Below are 25218 nucleotides of genomic sequence, written 5' to 3'. Positions count from 1 at the left end.
CTCTAACTGAGCTGATGGGTTCAAACCACCTGGGCCCTCCAGCTCCAGAGGGCCCCCCAGCAATACCTGTTTGTGTCCTAGCGATGAAAAATAAATGGGGCGCCCCCCCATTTCCTTACCATCACCTGCCTTTTGTTGAAGACACATTTAAATAAGCAACAGAACAGACCTTAAAGCAGGGTCTTCTCACACATCGGACTACAACTCCCATCACCCCCAGCCACAATGGCCAAAACCCATCTGGTGAGCCAAGTGCGGGACACATCTGGGGGCGAGGGTGTGGGGCTTCCCTGACTCCCCTGAATATGCACCATTCCAACTGGTTGGTGCCAGGGAACAACTCCTAAAGTAACAGATGTTTGGATTGTAAACACAACATCAGGCCCCAACAGATCTCAGCCCAAGTCTGCTGGGTGTTCCAGGTGGTTTTCCTGCTTTCAAATTCAGAGTCAAGAAGGGAGACCCGTGTCGCGAACACACCATCCCAGCTCCTGGGGCATCAGCTGGTTGCAAGCAGGGCTGAGGCTCAAACACCAGGGATTCTCAAACTCAGGTCCCAAGATGTCGTGGGACTACAGATCCCATCATCCACTGCCACAGCGGCTGAAGGGTGGGGATGATGGGATCTGTAGTGCAATGACAATGGGGCACCCATGTTGCAAACCTCTGGTGCAGATGACACACCTGCACATGAGTGCACGCAGCTCCCCTCACACAGAGGCATCCCCACATGGAAATGTGGAGACAGAATGCCCGAAGACCACCAGTAAATCAGTATTGCTGATTTACTACTTTAATGTAGTAAAGTAGTTGTGGGGATGAGCACTGAGTGGGGAGAAGCTGCTCACGCCCCACATGCAGGGGAATGGGCCAGAGATGATGGATCATTTGGTTTGGCCCATAATGTTTCTAGAGAAGCCGGGCAAACATTGATTAATCGGATAGTTATTTAGTGTTTAACTTTTAACTGGTAACTTTTAATTTCCATTTTAAAACTAGTTATTTTAATTGTGGTTTTAGCTTGGTCTTTTAGCTTCATGACATTCTTAATTTTTTAAAATCTACTATTTTATTTGTTTTATTAACGTTGTAAGCTGACCCAAGCAGCTGAAGGGGTGTGATATAAATATTGTAAATAATAACTTAAATAAATAGCTATTTAAAACCCCTCACATTCCAGCACCATCCCCAACACTCACCTGATGGCAAATCCAGCTCCACCCCGACCCATATGCCCTCCTGGAAGTCTGTGGGGCCAACATATCTCACCGTCCCAGTCTTATTTGTACCAATGGCGACGTATTCGCCTTCCTTCAGCCAGTCCGGAACCTCGTTTCCTTCCTCCGAGTCAGAGGTCACTTCCAGTTTGTCCTCAGAGGCCACTTCTGTGCCGTTGTCCTGGCTGGCCTCTTGCAGGTCTGGTTGGTTTGCTCCTCCCACCTTCTCCTCCTCCGAGCTGGAGAATCCTCCAGAGTCTCCTCCCAACATGTTGGAGAAGGACTTGAGTTCGGACGTCCTTACTCTTTGGATTTTGAAAGGAGAGGCTGCAATGCCGGTCTGAGGCAAGAGGTCGGGGAAAACCTGAGATTTGGAAGGCCCCGGGTCAGAAACGGAGGCTGACTTTGCATGCCCAACAACAGAAGGTGGGTCCTCGGTGGGTGAATTCACAGGCTGATGTATCAACTGCAATTCTTTCCTGGAGGAGGTGGCAGCAGAAGGGCTGCCTTTAGCATCAGCAGCTAGAGAGGCCTCACTTGGAATGACAGGAGAGCCAACCAACCTGGACCTTAAACTGTCATTCCCGTTCACTTTGTCGCTCTCCTTAGTTCTTGCCTGGTCCTTTTTAAGGCCAGTAGCAAGCGAATCACTGCTCACAAGAGAAGGGCAAGTTTCAGAGGCTAACACAGAACACGGTTTTACGGGGCCTTCAGTTGCAGACACCAGCTGGACGGCTGGTGTGGGCTGCGACGCCTCGCTCGCTGTGGGTGTCGGGACAGTGGCTTGTCCAGGGGCATCGCCCCCTGGTGCCAGCGCTTCGGAAAGGGTCGCTGTGGAAACACTGTGAGAGAAGTAGCCACTGGACGCTTCGCTCAAGGGACTTGGTGGCCCTTCTTGGGTGTCTTGTGCCTGAACGTCCACCGCCGACGGCTGCGAAGGCACTTTGGGTGACCTCTCCAGCTCTGTGGACTGCACGGCCACCTCAAACGGCTCCGGGCTCTCTTCTTGGGTGACCTGAAGGGGAATGGGGTTGATGGTTAGGAAGGCGTCTTAAGATGCCCACGGCTCTACACAACTGAAGGAAACGCAAACACAACGGTGAGAACAAATGACACAGATTTTTTTTGTACGCTTGTTTTTCCTAGCTAGTCTTTGTTTGCTGAATCTGTAAAGGCTTGCAGCCTTTTGATTCCTTTTGGCAGGAGTGGGGAGGTGGTGGAGGAGGACACCTGTGGGTGGCAGGAGCAACAGGAAACGACCTCACACCTGCCCCTGCTGGCTCAGACTAAAAGGCCTCCTACCCCTGCATCCCGTTTCCAACAGTGGCAGCCCAATGCCTCCAGGAGGTCCAGAAGCCAGGCACGGAGGTGACACCCTTTCCAGCTGCATTCCTTGTCCCCAGCATCTGGTACTCAGAGGCCCAGTGCCTCTGCAGAAGGTGGTTCTACTTTGCCATAATTGCTAAGAACACAGACCTACCATATTTACCCAAACAGAAGGCAAATCTGAATGTAAGATGATGCCTTAAAAGACAGAGGTTAAATACAGGTTATACCTGTATACCTGTTAAATACAGGTTATACCTGTATTTACCCAAAAGAAAGAGAGGAACCCCCCTCCCATATTTAACAAGCAAGAACTAGGAAAAAACCTCATCTTAGATTTGGGTAAATTTGGTATCCTTCACACATTTGTCTATAAGGGCTGAATACACAGGAACTATGTGTACTAATTTCTTACTATCAGCTCCCCATCATTTTCCTTTTATCTAGCTTTCTACTCTTTCCGCCCTCTCATCTTACTTATGGAGAGGAATCAGTGGCAGTTAACCAAGACTGCTAAAGAGAATGCTCGTCTTCAGAAGGGTAAAGTAAAGGTAAAGTTGTGCCATGATCGAATCAGTGTTGACTCCTGGAGACCTCAAAGCCCTGTAGTTGTCTTTGGTAGAATACAGGAGAGATTTACCATTGCCATCTCCAGCGCAGTATACGATAATGCCTTTCAACACCTTCCTATATCTGTCTTATTTTGATTCAATTTCAGTTTGTTATCCCTCATCCAGCCCATTACCGCCTCCAAGCAGGCATTTAGGGAAGATATGCCATTTCCTGATGATTATTATAGCTCCCCTTGATCCCCATCTTCATTTTATTTGGACCGATACTGCTGCCCAATATAGGTGTTTCCCATAGTCTGGGAAACATACCAGCGGGGATTCGAACCGGCAACCTCTGGCTCCCTAGGCAAGTTACTTCTCCGCTGTGCCATTGAATAGCCGCTATTAGGGACCAACAGCAGGGAGGGCTCCCCAGCAGCACCTTGTTGGCCACTGTGAGAAGCAGGACCTGGCTGGGCTAGATAGGCCTTTCGTCTGATCCGGCAGGGCTGCTCTGCTGCACTGCTCCCTCCCCGCTGCATGCATTCCTAAGGTTCCATGGCTCCCTTTTCCCATTTCTCCGCTTTCGGCTATGCTGCCCCCTACTGCTGTCCCCCGTCTGCTCAAGCCACCTTCCAAATCTCTCCTCAACCTGTTTCTTTTCCTGAAGTATTTCAGCCCCAACTTGCCTGTGCTTCGACATCCTCCCTTTCCCTGTCAATCATCTCTCACCCTCTGGCTCGAGGAAGCAACGTCTCGTGCTCAATCTAGACGGCGCCGAGCACAGTGAGGGCAGAAGACAAAGTGTTAGCTAGTAGAAGAGGCAGAGAGGAAGGAAGCTGGAGTCTGTGCAGCCTGGAGAAGGTGTTAGAACCCAACTGGGATTCCTAACGACAGGAGCTCTCAAACCTGGGTCCCCAGTTGTGGTTGGACTTCAATTCCCATCATCTCCCCGCCACAATGGCCAAAGTGGATTATGGGCATTGAAGTCGAACAACATCTGAGCACACAAGCTTGAGAACTTTTGCCTTACAATCATCAAGACAGGCAACACCCCATAGTTTGAACTTTTAAAAAAAGAGAGAGCTGAAATTCTGATTCTGAACATGCTCCAACTTTGCAGGCACCTAAACATAACTATGTGCCACCACAATTTACTAATAGCCACTCGCATATAGCCACAATTTACTACATTTATAGCCCCCCCTTGCCCCCAATGGAAGAGAAAACCTATGCTAATAATACAGAAAGTTTGTTAAAATAAAAACAATTTTTTAAAAAACAGGGCTTTGAGGAGACAGTTTGGCTAATGGACATTTCCCTACAGAAGACCTGGCGAGATTAATATCTAAACGCACGCCGCCGAAGAAATATGCCCCCATTATTTACTGAAAAATTATTTATGTTACGGGAACAGGCACTAGGCTGTTTGAAAGGGGCAATTTATGCGAAGAGGGGGAAACAACCAAGTCCCATAAGTCTTGCCCAGTTATTGGGCTGACTTCTCCGGCGAGATCCATCACTCCCTCCCCAGTCTCAGGCCAGGCCTCCTATCCCAACCACCCTTCCCTTCCCAGAGATGCTCACTGCAGCATTACAAACCTGCAGTTCGCAGCGCCTCCGAGGAGTAACAGCCTGTCTCGGTGATACTCTTATGTCTAACTAACTCTGAAGGATCCATCAGTCTGGCCCGCCCATGCATTGCACTGGTTTCATGGCTAGCTCATGCTGTCAGGTGCCTTTCCGTCTGCACAGCCTCTCTTGTGCTGGGGTGGGGACAGTGGAGGGAAGGACTGCACGTGTCTCGCAATTCCTAAAATTCCTTTCTCCTATGTCACCTGGGAGCTGCTGAGGAATGGCCAATTCCCATATGCTGCCACATTGACTCGGACTCCCGAGATGATACGGGAACAGACACTTTCCGTGCAGGTATGACCTCACTTCTGCGGAGGGCTGGTGTGAGAAGTGGATCTTCCCAGAAACACACAAGGACATAGCAACAAAGGAAGCTGCCTAATACAGAGTCAGACCACTGGTCCATCTAGCTCAGTATCGTCTCCACTGGCAGAGGCTCTCCGAGGTTTCCGGGAGGACTCTCTCCTAGCCCTACTGGGAGATGCCACCAGGGAATAAACCTGGAACCTCCTGCATGCAAGCATCCAGGTGCTCTTCCACTCAGCTATGGCCGCACCCTCTCCCAAGGGAATATCTCACAGTGCTCACACCTAGTCTCCCATCCAAATGCAAACCAAGGTGGGCCCTGCTTAGCAAAGGGGACATTCCATGCTTGCTCTCGCAAGACCAGCCCTCATCCCCAAAGTCAGCCAGAGCAGTGTGGGCAGGCTCTCTGTCTCCACGGGTCCTCCTGCGAAGCGATGGCTCAAAATGGGAAATTATTATTTTATTATTTACATTTTATATCCCGCTCTTCCTCCAAGGAGCCCAGAGCAGTGTACTACATACTTAGGTTTCTCCTCACAACAACCCTGTGAAGTAGGTCAGGCTGAGAGAGATGTGACTGGCCCAGAGTCATCCAGTAAGTCTCATGGCTGAATGGGGATTTGAACTCGGGTCTCCCCGGCCCTAGTCCAGCACTCTAACCACTACACCATGCAAGTTGTGGTGCTGTGAATGCTTCACAGAGCAGAATGGAATGTGGCCGGACTGCTGCATCACATTTATTTCATTCATTACATGTTTAGGTAAAATGTAGCTCTTGGTGGGGTCCGTGGTTCTCCCCATTTTCTCCTCACGGCCACCCTTCGAGGCAGCTTAGGCTGAAGGAGGGTGCCTGGCCCGAGGCCCCTGAGTGAGCTTCATGGCTGGGTGTGTGTGTGTGTGAGATTTGAACCCTGATCTCCCCAGTCCTGGTCCGACACACAAACCACGGAGCCAGGCTGAAGCACACCTCCTTCCTATAAACCCATCGCACGTTTGGGTCAATCTCCACCTCGACTGATCCCAGGCTCAGCTTCTGCAGACACCTGATTCTTTTAGAGCATTTATCCAACACCTCAGAGCTTTCAAAGATGCTGCAGAATGGCTGAGAGCATCTGTACAGGAGCTCGGCCATCCTTACAACAGCCCCATAAGGGAGCCCAGAACTCTCACCCCCGGCATAAAAGGAGGAAGAGGAAGGCTGAGGTTGAGAGAAGGGTGGCCGCTCCCACGGCCGCTCTGTGAGTTCGTGACCCAGGTGAGAGCTGAAAAGGGGCTCCCCAGTTCACAGACCCACATACGGTAGTAACAGGCTGCCATGAGACTGGCAAAGGCGCCTACCTGCTTAATTTTCGCAGCGCTGGCATCGATGCTGGCGGACTGGACCATAATTCGCGGGACAGGCTGCAGGGGGAGGAAAACAGGCATCCCAGAGCATTAATCGGGCCTTCTAAAGTCAATGACTCTCAAACATTCTCCCCCCCACCCCCCCGGGCCACTTGCTTCTGATGGATGGGAACAAAATGCGATCGTCCTGCAGAACCCCCTTCTCAAGTGGTGCGTTCACACGGAGCCTCTTCTCATGATCCAGGAGGACGACCCTGGGGCGGTCTGTGGGGAGGCCGGGTTACACTTCACCTCCCTGCAGACGGGCAGTGTTGCCTCCTTGGGTGTGCGGAGCAGACAATCACTCGCTCTGCAATATGGGTCCGGTAATAACTTCCTGACCTTTATCCTCAATGAACCAGGAACGTATCGGCTTTGTGGCCGAGCAGCATACAGCATATTGGGGTCAAGGGTACCCCAATACATCAGCTCCAGGGGTCAGGGTGCTGGGACTCACTGCGCAAGAGTGCAGTGCATTATTGGGACCCCTCTCCCCTGCCGGGTCTGTCAGCCACAGATGCAAGCAGCCACAGGTGGCAGGCAATTGCCAATGTGGGGTGAGGAGAGCGCCCCCTCTCCTCACCCTGTTTTGAGGGGTGGCTTCTCAGGCGGGGTGGCCACCGTGTTCGGGCCCAATCCTGGTGGTTTGCACACACATGCAAAGCCGGTCTGGGCTTCCTTCGCCCGGTTTTGCATGCCCGTGTGGAGAGCCTCATGGTGATTCCAAGTGCTGCACTGATTGATTGGTGCATATGTGACACATGCCTCACAAGTCCCTACTGGATAGTGGTTGAGATCATTTCTGTTTTGATTTTTTAATGTTGCTGTAAACCACCCAGAGACAGACGTTTGGTGCGGTGTACAAATCAAATCAAATCGATATCACTACTTTATTACGTCTTTCTCTTTTGGCTGGTCAGAGACTGAAATAAAGGGATAGACTGATAGATATCACTACTGGCGAGCAAAATGGCTCCCCCATAAAGTGCTCTTTTCAATGGGGGCTTTCACCCCAAATGTTGGGGTGGAAGAATCAATTTTCCTGTACTGTGATATAGTGGACCACGTGCTCTCCACTGCACAAGAGAGTGCTACCAGGGGAACAGCAGGATATACATGAAGCAGCAGGATTTTCCCATCACTTGAAATGGCCCCAAAGTGGTTGTTAATGGTGTATTTCTCCCCCAAGTTGTGCTCCAAATGTCCTAGCGTTCATCTTAACAAATGCCTTCAGTCAACCAGCATTTGAGTGCCCAACGCCTTTCTGACTCCAGAGCAAAACAGAAGCGTGTGGATTTAAATCACTCCCTTCACAACAGCCAAGAGAGCCCGTCTCCCTTTCTGAAAGGGTGCCAAAGAAGGTTTTCTTCTATCAATGAAAGCCAATAAAAAGGGGAAAGAAAGCAAGAGAGAAAAATAGCAATTATCAGAAGTGCCAATTCAATATCTTTGCTGTTGACAGCAAACAGATGGGTAAGAAAACCCATCCCTTGCTGGATGGTAAGCAAAGAAACAAATCTTTGATATGAGACCAGCCCAAAGTAAAATCCACAAGACATGGCTGCAGATTACCTATAAAGCCCTAAACATCTTAGGCCCTGGGTATGTAAGAGAACCTCTTCTTCACCATGAGCCCCACTGCCTGTTGAGATCATCTGGAGAGGTTCACCTGCGGCTTCTGCCAACCCGCCTGGTGGCTACTCGGGGACGGGGCCTTCTCCGTTGCAGCCCCTGGACTTTGGAATGCTCTCCCTGTTGAAATAAGAGCCTCCCCATCTCTGGCAACTTTTAAAAAGGCACTGAAGACACATTTATTCACCCAGGCTTTTAATCAGATCCATGGTTTACATTTTTAACGCTGGTTTTAAATGATTTTAATGTTAATGTGTTTAATGCTTCAATGATCTCAATTGTTTAATTGATTTAGTTTTGATTTCAATTGTCAGTTGGTTTTAACTGTTTTTATTTGTTAAAACTAATGAGCCATTTTAAAACCTGAGCCAGTTTTGGAGGGGTGGAGTGGAGTGGAGTAGAGTGGAGTGGAGTGGAATAAAATAAAATAAACCTGAGCCAGTTTTGGAGGGGTGGAATAAAATGAAATGAAATGAAATGAAATGAAATGAAAATAAATAAATAAATAGACAGATAGATAGAAATCTGCATTTGGGAACAAACAGCTGCAGACAGGCAGGAAAGAAACATGGGCAGAAACTCTTGGCACCTACAGGGACATTTTGTACTATAAAAGGTTGGTCGAAGGAAGGCACAATTCCTCTCTGGCTCTCCTCCAACATTACATACCCTCCACATAACTCTCTGTGTCACAGAATTGCTGGGAGGGGCTGTCACTCAATGGCAGAGCACCTGCTCAGCACGCAGAGAGACCCCTGCTTGGAACCCTGGCAGAGCCGCTGCGGCTAGTACTGGAGACCAGTGGTCCTCCAGATGTTGCTGAACTACAACAGCAACATGGGTATATGTTTAGATTATTCTTGTTAGGTCCTGTAGTAGTGGTTGTAGATTCTTTTCAATCTTGTTGTTCTGCACAGGACAATGACAATAAAGATTTATCTATCTATCTATCTAACTCCCATCAGCCCCAGCCTGTCCCCAAAGGGCTCACAATAGAAAAAGAAACCCAAGGGAGACACACCCGCTGAGAGGCTGAGCTGCAAATCGGGACTCCCTGCTTTGAATCTCATCCCTGCCATGAACTCCTTAGGTCAAGGGTCCCCAACTTTGGCTCCCCAGACGGTAATGTACTAAAACTCTCATCATCCCCAGCCAAAGGCCATTGTGGTCATGGACGATGGGAGTCAGAGTCCAACAACAGTTGGGAACCCAAGATTGGAAACCCCCAAGATAAGCAATGGCAGTCAGCCAGATGCTTCCAAAAAACCCTACATGCAGGGCATGAGGGCAAGAGGCCTGCCCCCCTACAGCTGCTCCCCCACAAATGCTGTTTGAAGGCATATACTGCCTCTGACCATGGAGGCTCCATACAGCCATCATGACTAAAAGCCATCGATGGACTTGCGCTCAAGAAGTCTACCACTGAGGGGCTGTTGCTAAACTCCTTCAAGCAACATGCTGCTGCTTGCTTCACGCGACTTCCACGGGAAACCATGGCCTGCCTCCGTCACAGCCCTGGGGCTGCCTTTTACGTGCGTAGCCCTGATGGCTTGCTAACACCCAGGCTGTGCTGGGCAGAACGTTGGCCATGGTGTCCCGCCCAATAATGTCATATCTTTGGTTCATTTGAAAAACCTACTTTTCAAAGCAGCTTTTTAAAACCTTTGGTAATTACTGCTGCTTTTGCTTTAGTGTTTGCTTTGTTACCATTTATTGCTTTTATCATAAGCTGCTCCAAGCAGCCATGTGCTGAAGGGGGCAGGAGAGAAACATTTGGAAAAATAAACTTTAGTACATATCTTGTTTTGTTGCTGTCCCATTCTTTTAATTGACTTGAGTTTTTTTAATTAGCTGCCTTGAGCATGTCCTTTTAACTGAACAGCAAGCAGGGCGCGATTTTCTGAAAACCAAGGGAGGGAGCAATGCTGACCCAAAGGCAGACACCACCAGCGCACTTCACGCAAGGATGAGGAACACGGGAGGGAAGTCCGAAGCCTTCTCCACAGGGCGGTCAGATTAGAAACACACACGGCTTGGCCGCTGAGAATGAGAAATCGCCCCCAACCTGGCGTGCGGCAGTTTCAGAGAGAGAAATAAAATGGAGAGGAGATCTCAAAGGTGCACGGATGAGAGCAGGATACTTGCCCCATTGCACGGCAAGCCATTAGCCACCTTTCCAGGGGGAATCAACTCTATCCATTCAAGGAACAACTAGAACCATTTCTGCATACAAAGCCATTCTAGTTGCACCCACAAACAGATAAAACCAGCTGCCTCCAGAGGAGAGTCTTAATCTTTGAAAGAGCGTAGGGCCGACTGTTTTGCTCTCTCTGCATCTTGGAGGACTTCTTGGCAGATGCCCTCTCTTCTTTCCTTCCTTGGCAGAACAAGAAGCTGACTCGCTTCTTTAACTCAAAGGGTTAATGAAGCAGGTGCTTCTCCGTTCACACGGCGCTGTCATTTAAATCTATTAAGAGGCAGCGCATCAGTCCGACAGAATTTGATTTCGCCCAATTTGAGCAGCGCATAAACACCTTAATCAGAAAGCCATCTTTGGAAGTACATAAAGCAGATTTCATCGGAAGCCAATCTGCTAGTTACATGAAGAATCCTATTATGCCAAATTAATTCAATCTGAATAATTAGAGAGCAGGAAGTTCTTTCAATTATTTTATGTACCTTCTGAGAAATGCACTTGAATACAAGAGCAGATTTCATTAATTGCAGCTTCCTTATTCTACAGATTAGTTTCTGAACTTGTGCCGAAAGGGCAAAGCGAGAGGCTCCATTCCTTTCTACGCCCATCAATTCTGCAGCCCAGACACAGCAACTGGAAACAAACCTACCGCAAAACTGGCGGTAAAACTCCTTGTAACGGATGAACACCATTCTGCTCGGGGCACCACACAAATGAAGATGTGCCCTTAACACCCAGGGCTATATATAAAAATAGCAACAAACACGTTTTTCCGACCAAGAGAACAACCTGTGCAAGCTGAACAGCTTGGTCTATTAACAGCTATTAGTCACAATGACTAGATGAACCCTCCAATCACAGTGCCAGTACGCCTCTGAATACCAGTTGCTGGGGAGCTACAGGCAAGAGCTGCTGTCTTCAAGCCCCACTTGGAGGCTTCCTAGAGGCATCTTGCTGACCACTGTGAGAAACAGGATGCTGGACCACATGGACCTTGGGCCTGATCCTGTAGGGCTCTTTTGATGTCCTCAGAAAATGAGCAAAGATCTTTATGTTTGCCTAAAATCCATCCTGCTTTCCCAGAAAGTGCCAGCAAAGAGCTACAGGGAGCATTGAAGCCGTGGTCTTTGGAAACCCAGTTCAGCTTCTGGGATTTCACCAAGCACACTCCTTCCACAGAACATGCAGGCCTGTACGAATTCAGCAGGCATACTGATGTGGTACCTTCAGTGTGCAGTGGAAGGGAAAAGAGATGGAGATACGGCTAGAAGTGAGGTGGATGCATGTATTCCGGTTACACAGTAAGGTATGAATATTGAGCTGTGCCAAAGACTTCATGGTCAAGGCATAAGGCTGAGTCAAAATTTCCCTGTACAGAACCTGAATTCCTGAGATTGGCATCTGACTCTTCTTGAAAAGCTGGCATATCAAGCCAGGCTTTCTAGAGGGGAGGGGAGGGGAGGGGAGATTTAAAAAAAAAACAACAACTCTGGCCCAGTATCCTTATCTTCACCAGGGATTCCCCACCATGGGGCCACAGGTGTGGTTGACTTACACCAATGGCCTTTAGCCATTGTGGCTGGGAATGATGGAATCTGTAGTCTGGAGACCCAAGGTGGGAGATGTTTGGTCTAGACCAGGGATTCTCAACGTTGGGTCCCTAGCTGTTATTAGACTTCAACTCCCATAATCCCCAGCCGCAGTGGCCTTTGGTTGGGGATTATGGGAGTTGAAGTCCAATAAGATCTGTGGACCCAAAGTTGAGAATCCTTGGTCTAGACTGTGCCATTCCTTGGTATCCAGCTCACCCTTGCTTTCTGAGTCATTGTGGAAGGACACTCTGAATTAGAGGCAAAAGTGACTTACAACTAAAAAATAAATGTGGGGCAGGAAGAGGCAAAGGGCCCCCTGGATTTTTTTTGTCTGTTTGCGCTTCCGCCCATTTTGTGGTCCCTTATTCTTACCCAAAGCCCCCTCACCACAATACTATGCTATGATGTAACAGGGAGAAGAGACTTGTGGATAAAAAAAATGTCAGGTGGAGTGGCACTGGCAGGTTTGCCCAGTTTTCACCCCCAGTTCCCTAAAAAAAACCCCAACTTTGTTACCTGCAAATGCGGCAACAGAACTGATGACGGGCAAGATTTTGGCTCAGGACTAATATCTGAGGTGAAATCTGAAGGAAATGGGAGGCAGATCACACAGGGAGTGAGGAGAGAGCTTATAATACTGATAGTTCTGGACACTATCCTACCGGGGACAGCTATGATTAAAAAATCCACTTTCCCAATCTGCAGTCCTCCTGATCAATTAAATCTCTGTTCCAATCAATTAACCGGACATAACTATCAATTAGTGCTTTCAGCTCGGCTGGATTCTTCACTATCTCAGCAGAAGCAAGCGAGACGGAGCACTCCCCTGGGGCTCCAAGCCACCTTTTCAGCCCCTTTCAATACACCACTAATTCACAGCTAGCGTATTTTTTAAGAGGCGGGTCAGAAAGGCTCGGTTTTGATTCTCAACGTGCATTTCAAACAGCCACTTGCTCAAACTTTGCCCGTGTGCATTTCTTCCCTAGGTGACCGTTACCTGGCAAGCAGCTCCTCAAAGCCTCCCTTTTAGGGCCTTTTTCTGCTAAGGGGTGGCCAAGCACGCTTTGACGGATTCAGATGTGCCCCGCCTTTCTGTGGCAGCTCTCTGCACAACGGATGTTTTCCTAGATCTACCCAGGTTGGACAAATGGAATTTTAAACCCAGTTTCTCTCCCTCCTCCAAGAAAACTGTTTTCTGGTTATAAAAAGGAGGCGGGAGTTTCTCACTGCTAGACTCTCTCCTAGAGAGGAGGGAAACCCACAAATCGTATGGGAAGATGGTAGCTCTCCCTTCGCTCACCTGCAGCTGTCTTTGTTCTCCGAAGGGGCGTGACAGCAGGAGAGAGGGGCCTGCCCTCAACTCCTGCCTGTAGGCTTCCAGAGGCATCTGGTGGGCCACTGTCTGAAACAGGATGCTGGACTAGATGGGCCTTCTTGGGCCTGATCCAGCAGGGCTGTTCTTATGTTCGGGGAAGGGACGCTTGCAGCCGGGTTTCTTTTAACTTGAACTCTGAAGTGGTTTTCTGAAACAACTAAGTAGTGAGGCCTCCTGGCCTGAGCCACAACATACGGCCAGGTGATAAGATGATGGCTATGCTTTCTTTTGACCTCACTCTCTTTTCCATATGCACAGAGTCATAAAAGTGTCTGTCTGTCTGTCTCTCTCTCTCTCGTCATCAAGAGAGAACACCACGCCAATACAGATCCCCCGAAACCCTTCCCTCAGGAATCAGCTGCTCCATCCCAAAGCCACTTTTTTGCTCTTCATTCCAAATTCCTTCCAGCATGCCGACTCCTTTCAAACAAAGAATCTGCTCTTTCGATGAGGCCCAAGGGCATCCAGGTAGTGGCACAGTCACCTACTAAGGCAAGAGCACTCAGCACTGGAAGGAAAGGCATCACTTCCTTTTGCTGTAATAAAATTTCTTGGCAAATGCAGCAAGAATATTGCTTTATCCTTTTAAAGCTCCATTTTATAGCTGGCTCTCCACGGAGATGACCACAACTACACTTTTCCAACTTATTATCAAGTATGTTCCATTTAATCTACCTCTTGACATCACGATGCATTCCGCAGTTGGATTTATTATCTCCTTTCTGACTGTCCTTTTTCATTTGTCCCATAGCTTTGGATTATCTGCTCCAAAGTACACATCTCCACCCTCCATACTTCCTCCACCAAGGAATGTTAGAATCCACACGTGGGGAAAGGTGTGAGAAAACACTGAAGACACCGTGGCTTTGGGCTGCAGAAGGAGAAAGGAGAAGCAACTCTTCTTCCTAAATAAGACACCCATTCTAACTTTTGCTGTTAATGTGCTGCCAAAGCGGGAACAATCTTTTCCTTCTGCACACACCAAGAACTTCCGTGCCACAGTCAGGAAGCAGCAGCAGCAGGCGGCGGCGGCGTTGGCAACAGACAGCCACTGCACCAGCCAGAAGACACTCAGCAAACCACCTCGTTCCTCCTGAGGTGGAGGAATCATTTCCAGAGTGCGCACCCATCGAATGGCTACTGCTCCTTACCAGGACAGATCCTGGCAGATCTTCATTTCCACCCCAGTTCACCACCAGCAAGTGAGAACTTGGGGTTAAAAACTCCACTGCAGTGCTCACGCCAGGGATAGAGCCAGCATTTACTTCCTTAGCAGGTGTCTCTGGGTGTCTGGAGGTTGGGGAGCCAAACCAGCAGTTGGGGCTCGTCCTAACAAGCTGGGGCGGGGTGGGGTGGGGGGCAAAGGAGGCGCAGCTGCCTCCACTACCCGGCAACAGCTTGGGTTGGTCCCCTCTCTCCCCGGCCCTGCCCACCAGTTGCAGGAGCGAAGTAGTAGGAGAGAGGGCCTGCCCTCAACTCCTGCCTGTGGGCTTCTAAGAGGCACCTGGTGGGCCACTGTGTGAAACAGGATGCTGGACTAGATGGGCTTCCTTGGGCTTGATCCAGCAGGGCTGTGCTTATGCCTGAGACCCACACTGCCTGCAGGCTGGCCATTTGTCAGTAGAGCTGTGCGGTTAACTGCAGGCAGTGCACCTCTCAGGCAAGGCGGCGGCGGCAGGAGGGGGGCAGGGACAACCCGAGCTGCTGCTGGGAAGCAGAGGCAGCTGCACTTTCTTTAGCACCCCCCCCACACACACACCCTAGCTTGTTAGGATGAGCCACGACTACATACCAGGGCTATACTTAGGGGTGCAATCTTCCTGTTATCTCCCAATGCTTTCTTGTCAGTCTTTAATTCACAATCTGGAGAGGAGAGCTGGTCTTGTGGTCGCAAGCATGACTTGTCCCCATAGCTAAGCAGGGTCTACCCTGGTTGCATATGAATGGGAGACTTGATGTGTGAGCACTGGAAGAGATTCCCCTCAGGGGATGGAGCTGCTCTGGGAAGAGCAGAAGGTTCCAAGTTCCCTCCCTGGCAGCATCTCCAAGATGTCTGAGAGAGACTCCTGCCTGCAACCTTGGAGAAGCTGCTGCCAGTCAGTGTAGGCAATACTAAGCTAGATGGACCAATGGCCTGACTCAGTATACGGCAGCTTCCTATGTTCCACAATGTCCTAAAATGTGGGACTAAGAGCAAACTGTACTGGGATGTCCTGTCTCCTCCTGCATCCTGGCTCCAGTGCTTCTTATCACACACACGAAATTGTCAGCCACTTCTCATCATCAGCCATGAGAACTAGAACCATTTTCGAAAAGGGACAAAAAACAAGAGAGAATTCACTGGAGGAGAATTCTACTGACAGGGCACATTCACTGCCAGGAACAGCCCTAAAGGTTCTGCCTTTATCCAGCCATTGTTTATGCAAGGTGGGGGTGGGTGAGGTTGATCTCAAAGCGGTTTAGACAGATAAATAAAAATAAACAAAATGGCTCCTTGTCCCCAAAGGGCTCACAATCTAAAAAAGAGACTCAAGACAGACACAAGCAGCAGCCACTGGAAGGAAGCTGTGCTGGGGCTGGATATATAGATCCCTACATGCGAAGAACGTATGTACAGCTATCCATATATTATGTTCAAGACACGCACAACAGTTTGCTCTACTCCTCTGTATCCAGCATTTGAGGGGACCTGTACCGGGTTCCTTTTTAAAAAGAACACCGGTCCATTCACACAAAAACACGCACACTTGTACAACTTAGGATCAGGGTAGGGCTACTCTCTTGTACTGCTAGAAGAAACCCCACAGAGCCAAGAGTCGGGGCCAGTTTATGTGGCCAGTTCAACAGGCAGCAGCCACCACGGCCCGTCTAGCCTAGGGTGACTGGCAGCCACTTGAGCCCCGGGCCAAGCCAGCAGCATACACGGACTGCTACAGCTGAACACAACACAGACATGGCTTCTGGCACGGCACCATGGCGTCAGACGAGGAGGACATGAGAACAGCCCTGCTGGATCAGGCCCAAGAAGGCCTTATCTCGTCCAGCACCCTGTTTCCCACAGTGGCCCACCAGATGCCACTCGGGCGGCCCTGCACACAACACGTTCTGCAAGGAAGCATCTAGAAGCCAGGAGCGGCTTTGCTCTACAATGGTTGTGTGAATCCATCTTCAGCTTTTGCTTGAGGTACTGCTTTTTCAGTGTTGCATTTCTTTTCCCTGAGGAGTTTAGGAACATTGGAAACTGCCTTCTACCGAGTCAGAGCATTGGCCCATCTAGCTCAGTATTGTCTACCCAGACTGGCAGCAGCTTCTCCAAGGCTGCAGGCAGGAGTCTCTCCCAGCCCAGGGAGGGAACTTGGGACATTCTGCATTCAAGCATGCAGACGCACTTCCCAGAGCAGCCCCATCCCCTATGGGGAATATCTCACAGTGCCCGCCCTCTCTCACACACACACACACACACACACACACACACACACACACACACACACACGGTCTCCCATTGAAATGCAAACCAGGGCAGTTCTTCTTCTCAATGCAATCCATGGTGGGCGGTGGGCAGGGCAGGGGTTGGCTGCTGCATAATCAAAAGCTCCCACATCTCTGCAGGCAGAAGAGTACAAGGCCAGGGAGAAGGGTTCTGTCCAGCCTCCATCCTGGCATACTATGATCCCATGGGCAGGGAGGTTATTCCCCATGGTGGTGGATTCAAATGCGAGTCACCAGCCTGCTCACCCACAGTCTACTGCCTGTAGTGGTACAATCCCGAAAAACTTTACCACTCATTTCTGCTGAGGGTATAAAGTAGTCCCAAGATGCAGGGGAAAGGCTTTTAAATCCAAAGTGCACTTTGCTTCAGGAGCTGCATAAAAAAGGGAGGGCTCTGCTAGGATCTGTTTTGTCATTCACCATGGGGAGCACCAAGTTAAAAAGAACCCTTTGCCTAGCTGTGTCTAGCGGGAGTGGAACCACACTTGGATTTCTGTGCACGGTTCTGATCACAGCGCCTTAAGGGAGGAGAGCTGGTCTGGTGGTAGCAAGCATGACTTGTCCCCTCAGCTAAGCAGGGTCTGCCCTGGTTGCATATGAAAGAGAGGCTAGAAGTGTGAGCACTGAAAGATATTCCCCTCAGGTGATGGAGCCACTCTGGGAAGAGCAGAAGGTTCCAAGTTCCCTCCCTGGCAGCATCTCCAAGATAGGGCTGAGAGAGATTCCTGCCTGCAACCTTGGAGAAGCCGCTGCCAGTCTGGGTAGACAATACTGAGCTAGATGGACCTATGGTCTGACTCAGTATATGGCAGCTTCCTATGTTCCTAAAGGTATTGTAGAGCTAGAAAAGGTGCGGAAGAAGGCAACCAAGATGATCAGGAGGCTGGAGCAGCTCACCTATGTGGGAAGACCACATCATCTGGGCCTTTAAAAAGGAGGTGGGTAAGTGGGGGCATGATAGAGGTATATAAAATTATGCATGCTGTGGATCAAGTGGACAGAGCGAAGGTTTTTCTCCCTCTCTCACAGTATTAGAACATGGGGTCACCTGTTGAAGCTCGTTGATTCAGGACAGACCAAAGGAAGTTGTCTGTTACAAAATGCATAAACTATGGAATTTGTGGCTGCCAGATGTGGTGTTGACCACCACTCTAGACACAAAAAGGTTTTTCAGAGGGATTCAGCAAATTCATAGAGGGCAGAGCACTCAATGGCTCCTAGTCTTGGGAGCTGTGCCTTTCCACCAGGATCACAGGTGGCATGCCGCTGTATACCAGGCTCTGGGGAAGACCAAATGGGGGGGTGAGGGGGCACTGCCTCCGTGTGGGCTTCCCAGATGCACCTGGTTGGCCACTGTGTGAAGCAGGATGTTGGCCTATATGGGCCTTTGGCTGGATCCAGCAGGGCCTTTCTTATGTCTTGTGCATGGAGGTGGATTCCTTGGGCTCTGCAACATGGGAGCCTAGGAAGCTGCCGTCTAGCTCAGTACTGTCTACACAGACTGGCAGCGGCTTACATAGGAAGCTGCCATATACCAAGTCAGACCACTGGTCTAGCTAGCTCAGTAGTGTCTACACAGACTTGGTATGCAGACGGCCTCAAAGGTTGCAGGCAGGAGTCTCTCTCAGCCCTATCTGGAGATGCCGCCAGGGAGGGAACTTGGAACCTTCTGCATGCAAGTAGGCTGGTGCTCTTCCCAGAGCGGCGGAATATCTTACAGCGCTCACATGCAGGTCAGATAGAAGGCTGGGCCAAATTTCTCCCGGGGGAGCTTTCTGCTCAAATTTGGAGAGGTGGGGATGCAGAGAGTCTGTTGACACTACCCCAAGCTCACTTTTTTTTGTCGGCACACTGACAGTTTTGTGGTGGCTGTGGTGCGGCTCCACTTGCTGGTGGGCGGCCATTTCCAGCAGGAGAGAAGGCAGGCCCTCAGCTCTTGCCTGTGGCTTCCAGCGGCATCTGGTGGGCCAGTGTGTGAAGCAGGATGCTGGACTCGATGGGCCTTCTTGGGCCTGATCCAGCAGGGCTGTTCTTATGTTCTTCCTCCCCCAGGAGTACACTCTGGGCCAATATGATGTCATCACAAAACTTCACTGGCAGAGGAACTATGAGAAAGCAAGCTGCTGCCCAGAGGAGATGAGCCTCCCCCACCTCGGTCATTTTGCCTTTCTTAGGAAAAAGCAGTAAATAAATTCTCAACATTATTTTAAAGTATCAACTCTCTTCTCTTATTAGAGACCTAAGGAAAGTTAACCTCCATCCAGACTGAAAAATGGCAGAGCTATTTAAACATATATTGCATCTGCACGAATTCCATATTTACTTATTTATTCATTCAAAGCGCCACGCGTTTACAACTAATGTGATTTACGGTAACATCAGTTCCAGCAACAACAGTGAAATTTATGATGTGCACTTAGTGCTGTTTGTATATTGCCAAATGGAAAACGTACTTCTATTTTTAAGTGGTGATGGTGTGCCTCATCCCTCAGCCTCTACCTGATCAACCAGTCCCTACTTACCAAGCCACCAAAGGCGGAGGAACCCCAAGAAGGACCTCTGAGGAAGATGTGCTTAATTATGCGCAGGTACACACAGGAGTAGGGGGCAGTGTTCCCTCTAATAGGGATTCCCAGATGTTGTTGACTACAACTCCCAGAATCCCCAGCTATCATGGCTTTTGCTTTGAGGATTACATGAGTTGTAGTCAACAACATCTGGGAATCCCTGTGAGAGGCAATACTGGTAGGTGGTCCCCTTTAGATGTGCTGCCATTGTGGACACTGGGGGCCAGAGATGACTGGGCTCATTTCAGCTGGGATCACAAGCCCACTGTTCTTTTGAGAGCTGGTCTTCTGGTAGCAAGCAGGAATTGGCCCCTTGGATAAGCAGGGTCCACCCTGGTTTACATTTGAATGGGCAACTACATGTGCGAGCACCATTAGATATTCCTCTTAAGGGATGGAGCTGCTCTGGGAAGAGCAGAAGGTTGCACGTTCCCTCCCTGGCAGCATCTCCAAGATCGGGCTGAGAGAGATTCCTGCCTGCACCCTTGGAGAAGCCACTGCCAGTCTGTAGACAATCCTGAGCTAGATAGACCAATGGTCTGACTTGGTATATGGCAGCTGCCTATGTTCCTATCAAGTGCCTTTAAAATGTCCACAGAACACTTGCAGAGATGGGTGGGTGGGTGGCAGACACAGAAGCTCTTCTGACCACTCCAGCTAACTGCTGGTCAGTTTATATTTCCTTGGGAGGTCACCCTGGATGCAAAGAAGCGTTGGAGCCCTGGCAGGACCAGTCACCAGGCCAAAGAAGTCCCCCTGGATGCCGTTGCTGCCTTTGTCATAGTGACCAGCCTAACAAATGCTACAACATCACTCTGAGAACTAAATCACATGTCGCAGGATGGGGCTGCAACTCAGCGGAAGAGCAGGTGCTTGTGTGCAGAAGGTCCCAGGTTCAAGCTACGCGCCTGCCAGCTGGAGCAGATAAGACTGAGTGAGATGGACCAACGGTCCAGCTCAGCAGGAGACAAGTTCACTTTATGATCACAACATGGAGGCTGCTTAAAGAGGGGCCACCAGGTATTCAGCCATTCACTATGTGAATCAAGAATCTTGACCTACAACTCCCATCGCCCCCAGCCACAATAAATTGTGGCTGGGGGTGATGGTAGCTGTAGTCCAAAAACATCTGGAGAGCCAAGGTTGCTTACCCTGCTGCAAATCCCCGATAAAGAAGCGTTCGCCACGGTGTGGAGGGAACAAACAAAACACAATCCACACAGGAAAATGCTGCGTATGACAGCTCACCATGCCGTTTAAGTGTGCATGTAAACTGTCCCTAGGGCAGGGTTGCACAACTTCAGCCCTCCTGCAGATACTGGCCTACAATTCCTATCATCCCTGACTACTGGCCACTAGGGATGTCGGAATGTTCTACCTCAAAACGGGACACTCTGAGCGTTTCGAGAGCGATACAGAGCACCCTTTTAAAAGGGACCTGTTCCGAGGTGGAATGTTCCTACCCGTTCAGATAGAGCGCCATTTTGGAATCCAATATGGTGAACGTTCCCACAGAATGTTCAGCGCATTTTGCGTTCCGTGCACACTCCTATTGGCCACTGTGACTGAGAATGATGGGAGTTGTAGACCAACAACAGCTGGATGGCTGAAGTTGCCCTAGGGCAGATCTGTTCAACTTAGGTCCCCCAGATGTTTTTGGATGACAACTCCCATAATTCCTAGCTGCAGCGGCCAATAGCCAGGGATTATGGGAATTGCAGGCCAACATCTGCAGGAGGGCTGAAGTTGAGCCATGCTGAGTTGAACCTAGCCATGTCCTAGGGCATATAGCTAGCGCTCTGCATGGCTGCAATACATGGATCATGCATTTTGCTGCCACAGGCTAAGGACTGACACAGTGAACAGGGACTTAACGTTCACCATTACTGGATTTGCTTATTCAAAACCTGCTAGAACTCAATCTTGGCTAGAGAGCTTCCATACCCAAGAAAAGGATCCCACTGCCTCTCCTCACCAAAGGACACTCTTTGATCATGTCTACCATTCACTAAACACATGGTGAAGAAACAGATCTGTAGAAGGAAAGGTCTGCAGGCAATTGGCAGTTCTTTAGCTAGCCAGAGGAGAGCTTCAGAGGAGAAGAGAGCTGGTCTTGTGGTAGCAAGCATGACTTGTCCCCTCAGCTAAGCAGGGTCCACCCTGGTTGCATATGAATGGGAGACTAGAAGAGTCATCACTGAAAGATATTCCCCTCAGGTGATGGAGCCACTCTGCGAAGAGCAGAAGGTTCCAAGTTCCCTCCCTGGCAGCATCTCCAAGATAGGGCTGAGAGAGACTCCTGCCTGCAACCTTGGAGAAGCCACTGCCAGTCTGTGTTGACAGTACTGAACTAGATGGACCAATGGTCTGACTCAGTATACAGCAGCTCCCTATGTTCCTCTGGCTGGGGAGTCACAGCAGGAGGGAGGGCACGCTTTCATTGCTTGCCTGAAGGCTTCCCAAAGGCATCTGGTGGCAACTGTGGGAAACAGAATGCTGGACTAGAAGGGCCTCTTTGGCCCTGATCCAGCAGAGCTGTCCTGGTGCTCTTGGCTGTGCTGACTGCGGGGGGGGGGGAATCACTTGTGAAGAGCAAGGCAGAACCCAATGTCTTCTCATAAGCTGACGTTCTGAGAGCCGGAATAACTGTTCATGCTGCACCATCGCATTTGTGTTTCCTGAAGGCTAGTTCCAAATGACACCTTGACTGACTACCAGTGAGTCTGGCATAGTCTGCTCTCGTAACTGAAGACTCATAATTGATGCTAGTGAACTGGGATCTGAACTGCTCTGGTCATGTTTTTCTAGCCACGGAATAAAATCTTACGTCATTCATGGCACTGTGCCTTATGGCCTGTCTCTGTATCACACTTCAGCCTCCGGGGGGGAAAAGGGAGCCAGCTCTCAACACCTGCACCTGAAAAAACCTCAACTGAGTTAGGGATGCGTACCTCAAGTACTGCAGGCCTACAGAGACATTCGGACATCGGCAAGACAAAACTCTACTCAGTAACAATGGAGATATGAAACTGTCCAGGAGAACCTTTTGCCAGGCACTGACTTACAGCAGCCTTTCATGCTGAGTCCATAAGAACCTCAACACCAGGACAAGCTTCAATCCATATGCATTTCTTAGGACAACATTTTTAGCTTTGCTCCTCTGAACTTAACAGCTCCCATAATTGGCACTATATCTTAAATATTCCTGTTAGGAGAAGATCAGTTTGAATTCTTTGCTTATAGAAATTCGGATTGTCAAAGTATCTGCAGGAGAACAACTCCTTCTCCAAATTTGCTTCAGCACTAACTGAGGATTGGCAAGTGAGGACAGGTGAATAAAAGAAGGCCTTGCAGTGGCTATAGGCGACCTCCGGCTTCAGATGCAGTGTGCTTCTGAATACCAGTTGCAGGGGAGAAATAGTGGGAGAGAGGACAAGAAATGCATTCATCTCTTGCTGCTGGGCTTTCCAGAGAAATCTGGATCCAGCCGGGCTCTTCTTGTGCTCAGTGAAAGAAACCTCACACGTCTCAGAAATCCACTTGTCCACAGACAGGCAAACAACCTCCTCCCTTTTCTCCTCAACAATCCGCCATGTATGTTGTGCTTGTACCTGTTGTGCAAGGGGAGATGGTTGCTTGCCCTTTTTGTCATCTCTCAAGGGAAACAGAGATTTAAGAAGCTTTGGCATCTGAGGCACGAAGGACTTCACAGGATTCAAGTAAGAGGCAGCCAGGCTCCCGAGCCCTGTGAACAAAACACAGCGCTTAATTAGCAAGGGTTTCTCAGCCAATGGGCTGTTTGTCCATGGCTAGGAGTCCCAAGAACCCAGACGGCCTGCCCATGATTATTCACACTTTAGTATTATCCAGGCTTGATTACAACAATGGTTATATGTGGGGCTGCCTTTTTAAAAATGTTGGAAACTTGAACTGGTTCAGAACTATACCTGTTCTTAAGCAACTTCACTCATTCCCCATTTGTTTCCTGGCACAATTTCAAAGTGCTGATCTTGACCCTTAATCCCAAATGGGCTGCCCGTTCCTACCCATGTGTGCAGTTCAAGCACTGAGGCCCTGCTCCATCCTTCTTGACCCTAAGAAGTGGGGCGGGTGAACATGAGAGACGGGGCCTTTTAAGTTGTGGCGCTGTGACTGGGATGCCCTTTCAGGGGAGGCCCGCCTGCCCCAATCTCTGCTTGCCTTTTGATGGACGACAAAGACATGGAGCTTGAGAAGAACCTTTGGGTTATAGCAAGGGTCCTCAAACTTGGTTCCCCGGATGTTCTTGGACTTCAACTCTCATAATAGACTTAATGGCCTTTGGCCTTTGTGGCTGGGGATTGTGGGAGTTGAAGTCCAAAAACATCTGGGGACCTAAGTTCGAGAACCCCTGGGTTGCGGCAATGTTATGGTGACCGTTTACTTCACTGAGGTAATTAAGCTTGTAGTATTTTTATTGTTTCCTGTGGTTTTTAATCTTGTAAGACACTTTGAGGGTCCTTGTAGGATCCTTGATACGAAAGAGCAGGATAAATAACCCTAGAATATAATTAAATTCAAAATTAAAAAATAATAGCCTGAGGTTCCTGAAGAAGCACCTACAGAGTAACTGTGATCGTCAGCTGGGGCACTCTTCCAGGGGCTGTGGCCTGTGAAAGTTGAGTGGATCTTGGGGAACAGGGTCTTTTTGGTGGTTGCGCCCCAACTGCGGAAGCCCCTCCCAAGAGGTATTTGCCTGACACCAGGTCAAGTATGTTCTGATTGCTCAGGCTCTTGCTAGGCTTTTTTGCTCGTTAAGTCTGATCTTGCTATAATAATTTAGCTCATTATAATTTTCAGTCAGAGAGTTTGCTTTCTGGCAGCTGGATTTATTTAATTACCGGTTTTGTTTGCTTTATTTCTGCATGTCAGCATGTTCTTTATCTTCCTGCTCCCTTGGGCTTGGCATTTTTTATGTTTGCATCTTTGGAGCTTTTAAAAAATTATTAAGCTGCCTCAAGCACTGTTTGCAGAAAAGTGGTATGCAGCTACAAAGAAAGGCACGGCTGGCTACCACAGAGGGGGATCCCCACCCTAGAAACACCTGCCCACAGCTGCCTTTAAACCCAGGGGTGCGTGTACCTGGGTCGGTAGAGCCGTTTTGCTGAGTAGACCCTGACAGACTTGCCCTGGATCTGTTGGAATGGACTGAAGTTTGCGATACATCTTGCTGGCTTTCCCAACGACTCTGGACAGAATGAAAGAGAGACACATGCATAAAGATAAAGACAGAGATGGCGTCTGCTAGCATTCAGGAAGAGCTTGACACACTCCTAAGAACACATCACATGGCAGAAGCGGCAAGGAAGCAAGAACAGAATCCTTGTCCCAAAGAACGTCCCATCCAACTTCCGTGGATGGGAAGGATGCAGGGGTGGGAGGGGGGCCTTATCCTGAACCATAACTGAGCCGCCACCACTCTTCTGACCCATATGCCAGACTCCTTCCTCTGCCTGTGCTCCCTAGAGAACAAGACTAACACCCGTAATTTGTAAAACATTTTTGCAATGCGGAGCGCTACAGTTTCTTAAGAGATGCCATTCTCTACTCCAGTGCAGCTGTACTGGGTGTTCAAACAACCGGAAAGAGGAAGGGCTTGCAAGTCAATCTCTTGGCTCTGAAAAAAAAAGGCCTTTGGCATTTCCTCTTTTACTTTTGTTAGGGTGTTGGGGACGGACTCAAAATGCACTCGAAATCCATTGGCCATGATTAAGAACTACTGGGTTTATTTATTTGATTTCTATGCCGCCCTTCCAAAAATGGCTCACGGTGGATAAAGGCATGTAATTCTAGAAAATGTCTGCAGCCTTATAAAATGAAGCAGGCACAAGTTAGGGCGCAAGAGAAAGTGCAGGAAATTAGCGCGCGCACAAACACACAACAGCTAAGGGGGATGAAAGGTTTTTAAA

General features: G+C 49.3%; 1 protein-coding gene and 1 long non-coding RNA gene across 5 annotated transcripts in view; one reads left to right on the top strand and one right to left on the bottom strand.

Annotated features, from left to right (window-relative positions):
* Positions 1-25218, bottom strand: part of KIF13B (kinesin family member 13B) — a 188833-nt gene that overhangs the window by 9766 nt on the left and 153849 nt on the right. For 3 of the 4 annotated variants that reach the window (XM_053248955.1, XM_053248978.1, XM_053248963.1), the window contains 4 exons: positions 24392-24497; positions 22882-23015; positions 6374-6436; positions 1200-2232 (listed from right to left, as the gene is read on the bottom strand). In XM_053248955.1, the coding sequence (XP_053104930.1) occupies positions 1200-2232; positions 6374-6436; positions 22882-23015; positions 24392-24497 (1336 nt within the window). The remainder of the gene's footprint in view (positions 1-1199; positions 2233-6373; positions 6437-22881; positions 23016-24391; positions 24498-25218) is intronic. The other variant, XM_053248971.1, reaches the window with a different exon arrangement.
* On the top strand, positions 11173-18891 carry LOC128324434 (uncharacterized). Its single transcript, XR_008306857.1, has 4 exons — positions 11173-11553; positions 12826-12977; positions 13966-14416; positions 18756-18891. It is a non-coding gene; the product is annotated as an uncharacterized LOC128324434 (long non-coding RNA).

The sequence above is a fragment of the Hemicordylus capensis genome, chromosome 1 (assembly GCF_027244095.1).
Source record: "Hemicordylus capensis ecotype Gifberg chromosome 1, rHemCap1.1.pri, whole genome shotgun sequence".
Taxonomy (NCBI): domain Eukaryota; kingdom Metazoa; phylum Chordata; class Lepidosauria; order Squamata; family Cordylidae; genus Hemicordylus; species Hemicordylus capensis.
This window is presented reverse-complemented; position numbering and strand designations above follow the sequence as displayed.